At 45.9% G+C, this 14,027-nt stretch overlaps 1 protein-coding gene and 1 long non-coding RNA gene across 3 annotated transcripts in view; one reads left to right on the top strand and one right to left on the bottom strand.

The window, feature by feature from the left end:
- The first annotated feature begins 353 nt into the window (after nt 1–353).
- Nucleotides 354–14,027, top strand: part of LOC310661412 — a 60,086-nt gene continuing 46,412 nt past the window's right edge. Inside the window, exon 1 of the long non-coding RNA XR_014503933.1 lies at nt 354–703. This is a non-coding gene — a long non-coding RNA (uncharacterized lncRNA). The remainder of the gene's footprint in view (nt 704–14,027) is intronic.
- Nucleotides 4,046–13,977, bottom strand: ALKBH2 (alkB homolog 2, alpha-ketoglutarate dependent dioxygenase). 2 transcript variants are annotated; one of them, XM_083407339.1, is made up of 4 exons: nt 13,647–13,977; nt 12,871–13,203; nt 11,641–11,842; nt 4,046–4,518 (listed from the first exon to the last, which is right to left on the bottom strand). In XM_083407339.1, the coding sequence occupies exons 2-4, from the start codon at nt 13,157–13,159 to the stop codon at nt 4,206–4,208; spliced, it is 804 nt and encodes a 267-aa protein (XP_083263465.1). In that variant the 5' UTR covers nt 13,160–13,203; nt 13,647–13,977; the 3' UTR covers nt 4,046–4,205. The 2 variants fall into 2 exon arrangements, with proteins under 2 accessions (XP_083263465.1, XP_083263466.1); XM_083407340.1 differs by having other exon boundaries at nt 11,641–11,839.

Below are 14,027 nucleotides of genomic sequence, written 5' to 3'. Positions count from 1 at the left end.
CTCAACAATTCCCTGAACCCCCCCCCCAGCCACCCACCACACAGAAATCCAAAGCCAGAATATTTTTTTTAAAAAATGGCAGTTTGACCCAATGGTCCCAAAAAATCATAAAAAATCAGAACCCCCCACCACAAGCTTCCAGATTCCTGCAAACCCCTTCTCAACAATTCCCTGAACCCCCCAGCCACCCTCCACTCAGAAATCCAAAGCCAGAATTTTTTTTTTTAAAAATGGCAGTTTGCCCCAATGGTCCCCAAAAATCAGAAAAATCAGAAAATAAACAGCACAAGCTTCCAGATTCTTGCAGACCCTTCCCCAACACCAAGTCCTTGAATTCCTAACACCCCAACCCAAAATCCAAAACCCCCCCAAAAAGTTTTAAAAGTTCAACTTACCAAATGGCTGCAAAAGAAGTTCTGGAAAAGCTTCAAAAATCACCGAAGTCTTCAAAAATCGCAAAAAAGGCCACCATACCGCGTGCTATGAATTGCTCCTCGAAGTCAAGTCGCAACTGCACTTCTTGAAGCAATGCACCCTGGGTATTAACGGTTTTAAGAAACAGGAAACAAACTTGCAAGACGTTTTCGTCTTGCGAAGCAAGCCCATAGGGAAATTCGTCTTGCGAAGCACCTCAGAAAACGAAAAACCCTTTCGTCTTGCGAGTTTTTCATCTTGCGAGGCATTCGTCTTGCGGGGTACCACTGTAGTTAAAAGGACCCTGGCTTGGTACTAATAAGCACAGGTGTGTCACGCACCCTAAAGAGAACACCCCAGTGTTGACAACTGCAATGGTTATTCTTCTCTGCCCTTATGCTACGCTGCATCCCTGGCCGTAGCACCTGTAGTGGAAGCACAGTCTGCCAGAAACTCTCAGGCTAGGATTTGTGGCAATTATTCTTTCCCCTTCAAAGTGCTGTAGTTTACAAGCACAATGACTCTCACGGGCAGCAATTAGTCACAATAGGATCTTGGATTTACTACTCTTTTCAATACCATGTGGCAGAAAATCTACCAGTCTGCTTTTCAAGGAGCTGCATATTTTAACTTTTGCCTTTTGGCTATGAGAAGTTTCCTTTGTGCTGCCAGAGTGAACTTCTGCTGCACAGCCCTGAGAGGTCATAGGCCCAGCCTTAGCTTCCTGTGGCTATTTCATGACTTGCAAAGTCAGTAAATATAGGACTGGGTATCCAGGAGTCACCCACACCCCTCTCCCCTTTTCTGAGGCTCAGAAATTGCCCCAAGGGCTCCCCAGAGTGGGTTGGTTATGGTGGCATGTACCATACTTCCATTAACCTTTGTAACAGGCAGGAAACGAGCTATTTCTTTCCCGCCTGTGGTCATCTGCCATGGCTGTTTCCATAACTGGGTCCTTAACAACCAAAAGAACCAGGAAGGCTGCTCTATACAGTATCACTGGAGTGTAAGCCTGAAGCTAAGATGCCACTTTTGCCTTTATCTTGCTGTACAGCACTATGGGTTGTGGCCAACTATGTCCTACTCAGAGGAGACCCCTGGAAATCAATGTCCATTAGTCATGAGCTTTAACTTACCGTATTTTTCGCACCATAGGGTGCACCCAGTTTTTAGGGGGGGGAAATCAAGAAAAAAAACCTTTTTTCTCCCCCAGCCCCAAAGAGCAGCGTACAGGCTGCGCACAACCTCTCCCTGCCGGAGGGGTTGCGCGAGGCTATGGCACAAGCCAAGGCAGCGAGCAGGATGGATCCCGCTCGCTGTTTTGGCATCCTCTTTAGCCTCGCGCAACCTCTCCTTGCCGGGAGACGCTGCGCAGGGCTAAAGAAGCCATAGCCCCGTGCAGCCTCTCCTTGCTGGAGGGGTTGCGCACAGCTATGGAGCAAGCCAAGGCAGCGAGCGGGATGGATCCCGCTCGCTGTTTTGGCTTCCCCTTTAGCTCCGTGCAGCCTCTCCTTGCCGGAGGGGTTGCGTGCAGCTATGGAGGAAGCTGTGCAGGGCTTTCCTGGCTTTACTGGGAGGTGGGGAGATTCCCTCACCTCTCCCAAAAGCCCGCAGAAGCTGCGCAACCCCTTTAAAGAGATCGCGGCTTCTCCTGGCTTTTCTGGGAGGTGGGGAGATTCCCTCACCTCTCCCAAAAGCCCGCAGAAGCCGCGCAACCCCTTTAAAGAGATTGCGGCTTCTCCTGGCTTTTCTGGGATGTGGGAGAAGGGACTGATGCGGCCAGTCAGTCCCTTCTCCCTCCTGTGGAAAAGCCCGCAAGAGCGCAAGGAGCTTGTGCGCGGCTCTTGGGGGCTTTCCCCGCCTGCCTCCCCCTGCATTCGCTCCATAGGACGCACACACATTTTCCCTTGCTTTTTAGGAGGGAAAAAGTGCGTCCTATGGTGCGAAAAATACGGTAAATGGGACTGTAAGTAGATATAGCACCAGCTAAGATCAGAAGGTCAGCAGTTCAAATCCCCATGATGGGGTGAGCTCCTGTTGCTCGGTCCCTGCTCCTGCCAACCTAGCAGTTCGAAAGCACATCAAAGTGCAAGTAGATAAATAGGTACCGCTCCGGCGGAAAGATAAACGGCGTTTCCATGCGCTGCTCTGGTTCGCCAGAAACAGCTTAGTCATGCTGGCCCCATGACCTGGAAGCTGTACGTCGGCTCCCTCAGCCAACTATGTCGTACTCAGAGGAGACCCATGGAAATCAATGTCCATTAGTCATGAGCTTTAACTTAAATGGGACTACTGTAAGTAGATATAGCACCAGCTACAGCCCTTATGCTTTTGGAGTCATACCAGAAATAATATTAGAAGAGGACCTGACCTTTGTAGCCTTTGTTCTTAGGTCAAGTGGATGATGGACAGAACTCCCTGTCTTGAGATATTCTATAACAAAGCCATTGATCTGCAAGATTTCGCCCTCCTTGCCTGGTACTGCCTCTTGCAACACCCCTCTCCTCCTCCTTCCTTGATAACCCACTTGCTTCTTTCCGGGGTTGCTTTTTAGGAGGCCAGGGACTGGCTCCCTTATGGTCTGGAAAATACTAAATAAATGGATGGTCCTACAGAAGGAAAGATCCAAAGAATCCTTCAGTTAAAGACTTAAGACTTTTAGCCCAATAGGAGCAAAATTGATTAACTGTTATCTACAGGGGACGCGGGTGGCACTGTGGGTTAAACCACAGAGCCTAGGGCCTGCCGATCAGAAGGTCGGCGGTTCGAATCCCCGCGACGGGGTGAGCTCCCGTTGCTCGGTCCCTGCTCCTGCCAACCTAGCAGTTTGAAAGTATGTCAAAGTGCAAGTAGATAAACAGGTACCGCTCCGGCGGGGAGGTAAACGGCGTTTCCGTGTGCTGCTCTGGTTTGCCAGAAGCGGCTTAGTCATGCTGGCCACATGATCCGGAAGCTGTACGCCGGCTCCCTCGGCCAATAAAGCGAGACTCTGCAACCCTAGAGTCATCCGCGACTGGACCTAATGGTCAGGGGTCCCTTTACCTTTACCGTTAATACCTATCCACAATAACTACTAAGCAAACTGAACTCTGAGTAGGTTCCAAGGGACCAAGACTCACTGGTTATTTGCATGCCAGTTTCTATAAACTCAAGAATAGCTCTGGATGAGGACTAGGGAAGTGGGAGGGTGGGGAATACAGGATGGTTTTTTTGTCTTACTGTCTTCAGTTTTTACTTTTGTAAAGCTCTGGTGATACAAGGCTGGGGGAACCTGTGGCCCTCCAGGTGTGGTGGGACCTGGATCCACCAACCAGAAGGGCCTATGGTCAGGCTCCCCAGCCCTGTATTACAAAGGAAATATACACCAGGGTGGCGGGGGAGGTTTATCTTTCATTACTGCTTTGCTTCAGAGAAGATTATAGAAGCAGCTTTTGCCTAAGGATCATGGGCTACTGGCCATCCTGCTGGTCACTACCTTTTCTGTAGCCACTTACGCCCAAAGCGCCTCGGAAATCCTCAAGCCCCCTGCATTTTACAAAGCAAGCATAGCCCCCCACCCCACCCCACTTGGACATTCACCATATGAACCATGAGCCATACTAACATCTGAAATCCAATGATCAGCCAAGTATTTGACCCCAAATGCCTTTTTATTTTTACCACAAAGGCACTAAAAGGAACAAAAAAACACTCTTGGAAACACTCTCTATTCATGCCTACAAAGAAACTAGATGGCCAAACTCTTGAGGCAAACGAACACTGTGTGGAAGGAAGTCAGTGAGCCATCTCTCTCACTGCCCTGGGGTCAGCGCCATCACATTTCGAAATGTCAGGTTGATTCTCGGAGCCAGGAGCTTCTTGCGACTGGGCAGGCTGTGGTACCAGTAACGGTTGGTGGGGAAGTTCATCATCAACAAGCTCCCATGCTCCAGCTGCAGCTTGACAGCCTCAATGCAGCGCAAGGGGTTTTTGCCTCGGGAATCCTTGTGCCGGAAGACAAAGTCCCTGCAGGCTCCAAAGGACACGGATGCGATGGGGCTGCGAGGGGCCAGCTCTCGCTCATCATCTCTGTGCTCCCCCATGTGATCGTGACCGTCCTTATACCTGGCAGGGAGGGGAGATGAATGATGCAGTTAGGTAGTTTTAGACTATGGACTCAAATGCGCTTGCAGAGTGGAGGTCTATACTCTTTAGATAGTGATGTGTATGATTTCACTTGCTTCAGAATGCAGTAAGCCAGCCTTGCTGCTGTGTTTGGGGTGCTGGTCTCCTGCTCCTTCGGTTCAGGGGGCAGCAACTAGACATCTGCCCCGAAGGTCCTGCCCCAATGGTTCCACCGGGGAAGATCCACGACATCTCTCCTCCTTTCCAACTTAATCTGTACTATACCATATGGATTTCCTACAGGCATCTTTTTGGCCACTGCAAGAACAGGATGGTGGACTAGACTGGCCATTGGCCGCCAAATATTTCGGAAGAGAAAACTAATTACTTAAATGCACCAGTAACAGTGATGGAATTACAACAGTTAATTAACCAGATAAAAACAGGTAAATCGCTGGGGTCAGACGGTCTATCAGCGAAGTACTATAAAAACTTTAAGCGCTTTCGGCACAGCCTTTGAAAGATGTAATGATTTTGAATACAGAGAAAGTATCAGATTCTTGGAAAGAGGCATACATTACATTAATTCCAAAACAAGATGCAGATTTAATATCAGTAAAAAATTATAGGCAGGTATCTCCTGCCTATTTAGCAAACCATTTAGCAAATAATGGTTATAAACTATTTGCCAATAATGGCAAATCATATGAAGATGGTGTTAAAAGATTTAATTCATCAAGACAAAGTCCAGCAACTGGAGGAACGTGTAGCTACGCTCCAAAGAATTAGAGAGCTGGAGCTCTTCTTGGAAGCAACAGAGCACACCATCTCCACCAAGGAGGAGACAGGGGACTCCCCTGAGAAGGAGGCTAGTTCACCAACACAGGAGCCAGATATATGGAGAAACGTGACTCAAAGAAGTAGGAGGCCCAGGGTTCGCTCTGATTGTTTAGAAATACACAATCGTTTTGAGGTCCTCTCCCCTAGCATGGAAGACGAAGAGCAGACTCCATTTGAGGATCTCTCCCTCATTACAGTCGATCAGGTATATGAAGACGAGCAGCAAAGTCAGTCCTCAGGGAATGTGCAGGCGACCTTGGAACGGACAGCTCATGGAAGAACCCCGACCAAACCTAAGAGGAGGCGTGTAGTGGTGATAGGGGATTCCCTACTGAGGGGAACAGAAGCAGTGATCTGTGGGCCTGACAAGATGTCTCGGGAAGTGTGCTGTCTCCCCGGGGCTAAGATCCAAGATGTAACTGAACGAGTGCAAGGAATCATAAAACCCACTGACAAATACCCCTTCCTCTTGGTTCATGTGGGAACCAATGACACTGTTTGCAATAGCCTCCAGAAGATCAAAAGAGACTATGAGGCTCTGGGCAGGAAATTGAAGCAATTAAATGCACAAATTGTCATCTCATCTGTCCTCCCAGTTGAACGACGTGGCCCAGGGAGAGAGGGAAAAATAGTGGAAGTGAACAGCTGGCTTCGCAAATGGTGTAAACAGGAACGGTTTGGATTCTTCGATCACGGACTGCAGTTTCTGGAAGATGGACTTCTGGCAAGCGATGGGCTGCACCTCACAACGGTTGGGAGGAATGTTTTTGCCCAAAAACTCAGAAACCTCATCAGGAGGGCTTTAAACTGACTAATGTGGGGGAGGGAGACAGTGCTCCTGAAGGTAGGAGTCTATCAACTGATGAAGATGATCATCCAAATGTCATAGACCAAATGGAGCAAACAGCACGCAGACCTGGTGGTGGGAGGAAAAAATCCTTAAATAAGAGACACGGGGGAATGATTAATGGACTTCAATGTCTGTACACTAATGCACAAAGCATGGGAAATAAACAAGATGAGCTTGAGCTCTTGGTACAGCAAACTAAATATGACATAATAGGCATCACTGAAACCTGGTGGGATAAGTCCCACGACTGGAATGTAATAATGGAGGGATACAATCTATTTCAGAGAAACAGACCAGACAAGAAAGGAGGAGGAGTGGCATTATATGTCAGGGATGTGTATACCTGTGAAGAGATCCAAGATTTAGAACCTCAAAGCCAAAGTGAGAGCATTTGGGTCAAAATTAAGGGAGAGAAGAATAACAGAGACCTCATTGTGGGAGTTTACTATAGATCCCCAAGCCAAACGGAGGACATAGATGATTCCTTCCTGGAACAGATGGCCAAACATGCAAAAGGAAGGGAGATAGTAGTAATGGGGGACTTCAATTACCCGGATATTTGTTGGATGTCAAACTCAGCCAAGAGCATAAGGTCAAACAGATTCCTCACTGGCCTTGCAGACAACTTCATTGTCCAGAAAGTGGGAGAAGCAACAAGAGGAACAGCCATTTTAGATCTGGTCCTAACCAATGCTGATGACCTGGTTAGTGGGGTAGAAGTGGAAGGATCATTAGGCACGAGTGATCATGCTCTTCTGAAGTTTACTATACAGCGGAAAGGAGCAGACAAGCATACTAGGACTCAATTTCTTGACTTTAAGAAAGCCGACTTCATAAAACTTAGGGAAGTGCTGGGTGAGATCCCATGGACAGTAATACTAAAAGGAATGAGAGTTCATGATGGCTGGGAGTTTGTTAAGAGGGAGATAGTAAAAGCACAACTTCAGGCAATACCAATGAGACGGAAACATGGAAGGTGCCTAAAGAAGCCAGGGTGGCTATCTAAAGAACTTTTAACTGAGTTAAGATTAAAAAAGGATGTGTACAAAAAATGGAAAAGGGGGGAAACCACCAAAGAGGAATTCAAACAAATAGCCAGCACATGTAGACACAAAGTCAGAAAAGCTAAGGCACAGAATGAACTCAGGCTTGCTAGAGAGGTTAAAAGCAACAAAAAAGGCTTTTATGGGTATGTTCGTAGCAAAAGGAGGAACAAAGAAGCAGTGGGGTCACTCAGAGGAGAAGATGGTGAAATGCAAACAGGGGACACAGAAAGGGCTGAACTCCTCAATGCCTTCTTTGCCTCAGTCTTCTCCGATAAAGAAAACAATGCCCGACCTGAAGAATTTGGAGGAAATGATTCAGCAGAGGAAACACAGCCCAGAATAACTAAGGAGATAGTACAAGAATACTTGGCTAGTTTAGATGTATTCAAGTCTCCAGGGCCAGATGAACTGCATCCAAGAGTATTAAAAGAACTGGCAGATGTGATCTCAGAACCACTGGCAGTCATCTTTGAGAATTCCTGGAGAACAGGCGAAGTCCCGGCAGACTGGAGGGCAAATGTTGTCCCTATTTTCAAAAAGAGGGAAAGAGAATAATTTACCGCCCAGTCAGTCTGACATCAATACCAGGGAAGATTCTGGAGCAGAGTCTGTGAGCACCTAGAAAGGAATGCTGTGATCACCAATAGTCAGCATGGATTTCTGAAAAATAAGTCATGTCAGACTAACCTGATCTCGTTTTATGACAGAATTACAAGCCTGGTAGATGAAGGGAACGCAGTGGATGTAGCCTACCTTGATTTCAGCAAGGCATTTGACAAGGTGCCCCATGATATTCTTGTAAAGAAGCTGGTAAAATGCGGTCTTGACTATGCTACCACTCAGTGGATTTGTAACTGGCTGACTGACCGGACCCAAAGGGTGCTCATCAATGGTTCCTCTTCATCCTGGAGAAGAGTGACTAGTGGGGTGCCACAGGGTTCTGTCTTGGGCCCGGTCTTATTCAACATCTTTATCAACGACTTGGATGATGGACTCAAGGGCATCCTGATCAAATTTGCAGATGACACCAAACTGGGAGGGGTGGCTAACACCCCAGAGGACAGGATCACACTTCAACACGACCTTGACAGATTAGAGAACTGGGCAAAAACAAACAAGATGAATTTTAACAGGGAGAAATGTAAAGTATTGCACTTGGGCAAAAAAAATGAGAGGCTCAAATACAAGATGGGTGACACCTGGCTTGAGAGCAGTACATGTGAAAAGGATCTAGGAGTCTTGGTTGACCACAAACTTGACATGAGCCAACAGTGTGACACGGCAGCTAAAAAAGCCAATGCAATTATGGGCTGCATCAATAGGAGTATAGCATCTAGATCAAGGGAAGTAATAGTGCCACTGTATTCTGCTCTGGTCAGACCTCACCTGGAGTACTGTGTCCAGTTCTGGGCACCACAGTTCAAGAAGGACACTGACAAACTGGAACGTGTCCAGAGGAGGGCAACCAAAATGGTCAAAGGCCTGGAAACGATGCCTTATGAGGAACGGCTAAGGGAGCTGGGCATGTTTAGCCTGGAGAAGAGGAGGTTAAGGGGGGATATGATAGCCATGTTCAAATATATGAAGGGATGTCACATGGAGGAGGGAGAAAGGTTGTTTTCTGCTGCTCCAGAGAAGCGGACATGGAGCAATGGATCCAAACTACAAGAAAGAAGATTCCACCTAAACATTAGGAAGAACTTCCTGACAGTAAGAGCTGTTCGACAGTGGAATTTGCTGCCAAGGAGTGTGGTGGAGTCTCCTTCTTTGGAGGTCTTTAAGCAGAGGCTTGACAACCATATGTCAGGAGTGCTCTGATGGTGTTTCCTGCTTGGCAGGGGGTTGGACTCGATGGCCCTTGTGGTCTCTTCCAACTCTATGATTCTATGATTCTAAGATCAAGCTGGCTTTCTTCCTGGCCGCCAGATGAATGAAAAGCAAGCGGCTTTAATGTCTGTAGATGCAAAGAAGGACTTTGATAGTATGTCATGGATTTTTATGGAAAAAAACTATAGAAATGATGAACTTTGGAGAGTCATTCCTTTGGAGAATTGACGCGACTTATTCAGATCAACAGGCTATGTTGATAGTGAACAATGTGATAACGGAAAAATATAACAAAAGGGACAAGAAGGGGATGTTTCCTGTCACCATTATTGTTTATATTAATTCTAGAAACCCTGGCGTGATAGAATAAAAGGTATAACAGTAGGGTGCAGAGCTTATAAATTGAAAGCATTTGCAGATGACCTTGTGATAACAGTAGAAGACCCGATGGTAAGTATATCAAGGGTCTTAGAGATAATTGCTGAATTTGGTCAGGTAGCAGCTTTCAATAAAAATAAAATGAAAGTATTGGTAAAAAATGTGACCGTTCAATAAAAAAGAGACTTACATCGAACAACAGAATTGACAATAGAAAAAAAGGTGAAATATTTAGAGGTATGGTTGACAACTGTATAGCCACTTGGAAAGAAAAAAAGAAAAACCTAAAGGTATGGGGAAGGATGAGCTTATCACTATGGGGAAGAATATCAGTAATAAAAATGAATGTATTGCCGAGAATGCTATTTTTATTTCAATCAGTACCCGTTATCAGTAGAGCAGGACACTCCAAGCAGTGGCAAAAAGTTACTTCTAAATTTATCTGGCAGGGAAAGAAGCCAAGGATTAAATATAAATTGTTAACTGATGCAAAGGATAGAGGTGGTTTTTCGGGACTTGAGGTTATATTATGAAGCGTCCTGTCTCTGCTGGCTTCGGGAGTGGATAATGTTAAAAAATGTAGGCATTCTAGATTTAGAAGGTTGTGACAACAGATTTGGGTGGCATGCATATCTCTGGTATGATAAGACAAAAGTGCATAAAGGTTTCATAAACCATTTGGTAAGAAAATCAATTTATGTAGTATGGGAGAAATATAAATATTTATTAGACCAAAAAACACCTTGGTGGCTTTCCCTGCTAGAGGTGAAATCTGTGAAAAAATTAAATGCAAAAAATGAATGGGCAACGTATAAAGAGCTGTTAACAAAAGAAGAACAATTGAAAATAAGAAATTTGAGGATATAAGACTTATTAACTGACTGGTTACAGTATCACCAATTAAATGATGCATTTAGAATGGATAAAATAAACGGTTTTAGTAAAGAATTTTTAAGGTTTGAAAAAGACTTGTTGGAAAATAAAGTGAAAATACTTTCTAAAATGTATACTGTTAAATCTGTATTTATACAATGGGCAAGGGATATTGGATATAATATACAATTGTCATCATGGGAAAAATTATGGAGGGAAGACTTAAAATGTACAGCATGCTGTACGTTGAAGGAAAACTCTATGAAAATGATGTACTGTTGGTATTAAACTCCTACTAAATTAACAAAAATGTATAGAACTACTACAAATATTTTTTGGAAGCGTAAAGAGAAAGAAGGCACCTTCTACTATATGTGGTGGATGTGTAAGATAGCAAAAGCATTGGAAAATAATTTATAATGAGTTGAAAAAAATGTTTAAAATAACATTTGTGAAAAAACTAGAAGGTTTTTTTAAAAGAATTTTAGGTACAAAAATACCAAGGGAGCAGAAAAGATTGTTGTCAGGCTCTGGGGGCTTGGCTTTCTCCCCCCCCCCCCCTTGGCTGCGGATAAGCAGGACAAAGTGACAAGAGTCCCTTACCATTTAAAGGGTCTTTAATGATCACAGGAAAAGAACGAAGCATCCATTCCCGAGATAAAGGTGCTCCCAATTGAGCTTCCCTCCCCGGCATCTCACAACCATTGAGCCTTCTGCATAGCAACCTTATCAGCTCTCCTTGCCCTTGGAGATAAAGGCTGGACACTCTGCAGCAAAGGGGAGTCCGTTCTCTCTTTCTCTCTCTCTACTTCTCCTAGCTGTTCCCCACTCAGCTCTGCCCAGCTGTTATTTTCCAATGTAACATGAACAATGGTATAAATTGAATATTAAAGATAAATAGAGAACTTTATAGGATGCAGGTGGGAAAAGATTAATAATGGAACCCATGGAAGGGTGACAGGAAGTCCAAGGACTCAGAGAATCCTATTTGTTATGATTATGACTGATATTTGAATGTAAATGTTAAATGCAAAAATGAATGTCCTTTTGTTCCCATAAACTCAGTATCATGTAACTCTGCTGGCAGTGGCTGGTGGGAATTGTAGTCCAAAAACATCTGGAGAGCAGCAGTTGGCAAACGTAGTCAAGGGCAGCTCCTGCAGAATTGCAGTGGGATGTCAAGCTCCTCCTGCACTGCCCTCTGTATGTCACAACAGCAGTCGCAAGTTAGTGTAAGGGGCTGGGCATGGAGAACTGGCTCCCTGGTGCTCAATGCCATACTAACCACCACCACCTGCCCAACGTTACCTGTTAATGAGAACAAAATTGAAGGTGTCCCCGGTGGTTAGCTGGATTCGGTCTCTTATGTGATCCAGAACTGGAATCCATGGCTTGGGCGAGAAAGTGACACCTGAGTATGTGTACGTCAAGCCAGCATCCCCATAGGTCACTTGTTTCCTTGGGATGTTGTGCCACTTTCCAAATATGTGGAGTTTAGTGAACTCTCCTGCTTTGAAAAAAGGATGACAAACTCAAGATGGGCTTTCATAACCAGATGCAGGGAAGAAATGCCACCAAGTAAAAAATTCCCCTGAGAGCAGTGGTGGGGAACCTGTGGTGGCCCCCCGATTCAATTCATGGGGCCCTCTGGACACTGCGGTTGATCTCTGCTTCCTGCATCACCACCCCTCTAGAAATTGCTTTTCCTTCCATGCCGTGTGTGAGTTTGTGTGGAAAGGAGAAAGGGAGAGCAGGAGAGACAGATGTAGAGGAGAAAACCTCTTGCCGCGAGTTGGGAGAGGCCAGAGGGAGAGAAGGGTGTGGGGAGAGAAGAGACGTGTAACTCCGCAAATTTAACCTGGTACGTTCTGCATGCAAAGCAGGTGCTCTACAACTGAGCTATGGCCTCCCCCATTAAACAACCCTCTTCACTGCAGCCCCCTGCCCAATGGCCATTCAGTGAGAAACTGCTTCTCAGCCTGGCTATTATTATCATTACTGCCCCTGAAGACAGTTTGGAAGCTTCAGCTGGCGCAGAATTTGACAGTCAGGTTGCTCACTGGGGCAAGACGGTTTGAGCGTTCACACTGATCCTGGCCTGATTGCACACTGACTGCCAGTTAGTTTCTGGGTCCAATTCAAAGTGCTGGTTTTGACCTATAAAGCCTTAAACAGCTCAGGACCACAATAGCTACGTAATGGCTGTTTGTGGAATGCTCTCCCTTTGCATGGTGCCTTCATTATATATTTTTAGGCACCAGGCAAAAACATTCCTCTTCAGCCAGGCTAATTAAGATTCTACAGCCTTTTAAACGTGTTGTTGGAGGGGGGTTATTGTTTCGTTTTTGATTTTTGATTTTGTGCTTTTATCTTGTATCTTTATCTTGTGAACTGCCCAGAGATCTTCAGGTGGAGGGTGGTATATAAGTTTAATAAATAATAATAGCCATAAAAATGAGGAAATCTATTTATAGTATGCTCCAGATAGCCCTGCCGCACAGAGAATTCATGAAAGATTCAAAGATCAGATCTATTTACCTTCAAAATATTCCACTTCCTTTTCAAGCTCCTGGAAGATCCCGTCAGCCTCTGCCTTGTTGAAAAGGATCCTATAATCGCAGTTTAGCCCTTCTGCCCGGATGTGTTTCCATGAAGCACCAACCAAGGGAGTCTTGCTTTGGTGGGATGCATCCATCTTGGGCCTCTTCTTGCTTCTTCCACTGCCTTCCGCACCAGAGTCAGCATCCTCCCGCTCTGGCCCAGGGGACTTCCTCTTGTTCTTTGTTGCTGTGGTCTTAAGAGGCCCCCGGACAATGAATTTCTCCATCGCCAGTTGCTACGCACCTCAATCAAGGCTGTAGGAGGGCAAGCCTGTGATTGACCAGAACCAGATTAGATATGCCTGGAGTGGGGCGCTCCTGGCTGTGGAGTGCTCTTTTTACTAATATACTTGCAGCAGCTGGAAACTAGAATTTGTGGTGTCTGCAAAGGATCTCTTTACCCAAGGGATGGGGAGCCTTTGGCCTGCTGGGTGGTGCTGTATTCCGATTCCCATCAATCCTAGCTTGCATGACCAACAGTCAGGGATAACGGGGGTCACAGTCCAACCACATCTGCTGGCACCTGGCTGGGGAACACTGGCTTGGACAAGCTGACACCTGTAATTATGGAGGCTGGCAAAATGGAACCTCCAAGTTCAGAAGCAATGTACCCCTGTAGACCGGGTGCCGGGGATGCATTGTAGGGGAAGGCTGCTCTTTCATGCCTTAGGGTTCAAATGCTATGGCATGGCTGCCCTCCAGTGCCCGTCTTACCTCCTGAAATGCCCAGGATATTCTCCAAGGCTCCTCCTGGACCCGAGGCCAGGGAGCCTCACTGCCTGACTCCTGTTTCAGGTCCCACCTTCGTCTCCTTTCCAGTCACTCCTTGCAGCTCCTCCCTTCCTGCAAAAGGTACTAACCGAGAGCCCTGCCTGCTGGAAAGACAAATGGTAGCGTTGTTATTTCAGAACAAGACAAAGTCTGTTCGCTCCATCTTGAGGGCTTCCCAAGCATCGCCAAAGCTTCTCATGAATGTAAAATCAAAATTGCAAGACATAAGCTAGGAGCAGTACAGGCGCAGCTTCCAATATTATTCTTGATTCTACTTTGCGGTGATCTGCGGAGGCGGAGACGCTGCTCTCTCTGCCTACGGCA

The sequence above is a fragment of the Podarcis tiliguerta genome (genome assembly GCF_965153285.1).
Source record: "Podarcis tiliguerta genome assembly, chromosome: 13".
NCBI lineage: Eukaryota > Metazoa > Chordata > Lepidosauria > Squamata > Lacertidae > Podarcis > Podarcis tiliguerta.
Note: the sequence above shows the minus strand (reverse complement) of the source record. Positions and strands in the feature narration are given on the sequence as shown.

Excerpts from the sequence above, each read along its gene's own strand:
- ALKBH2 (XM_083407339.1), bottom strand. The coding sequence starts at position 13,159 with ATGGAGAAATTCATTGTCCGGGGGCCTCTTAAGACCACAGCAACAAAG. Across the intron at positions 11,843-12,870 it reads GGAAGTGGAATATTTTGAAG|CAGGAGAGTTCACTAAACTC; the intron begins GTAAATAGATCT and ends CTTTTTTCAAAG. Across the intron at positions 4,519-11,640 it reads AATTTTGTTCTCATTAACAG|GTATAAGGACGGTCACGATC; the intron begins GTAACGTTGGGC and ends CCTCCCTGCCAG.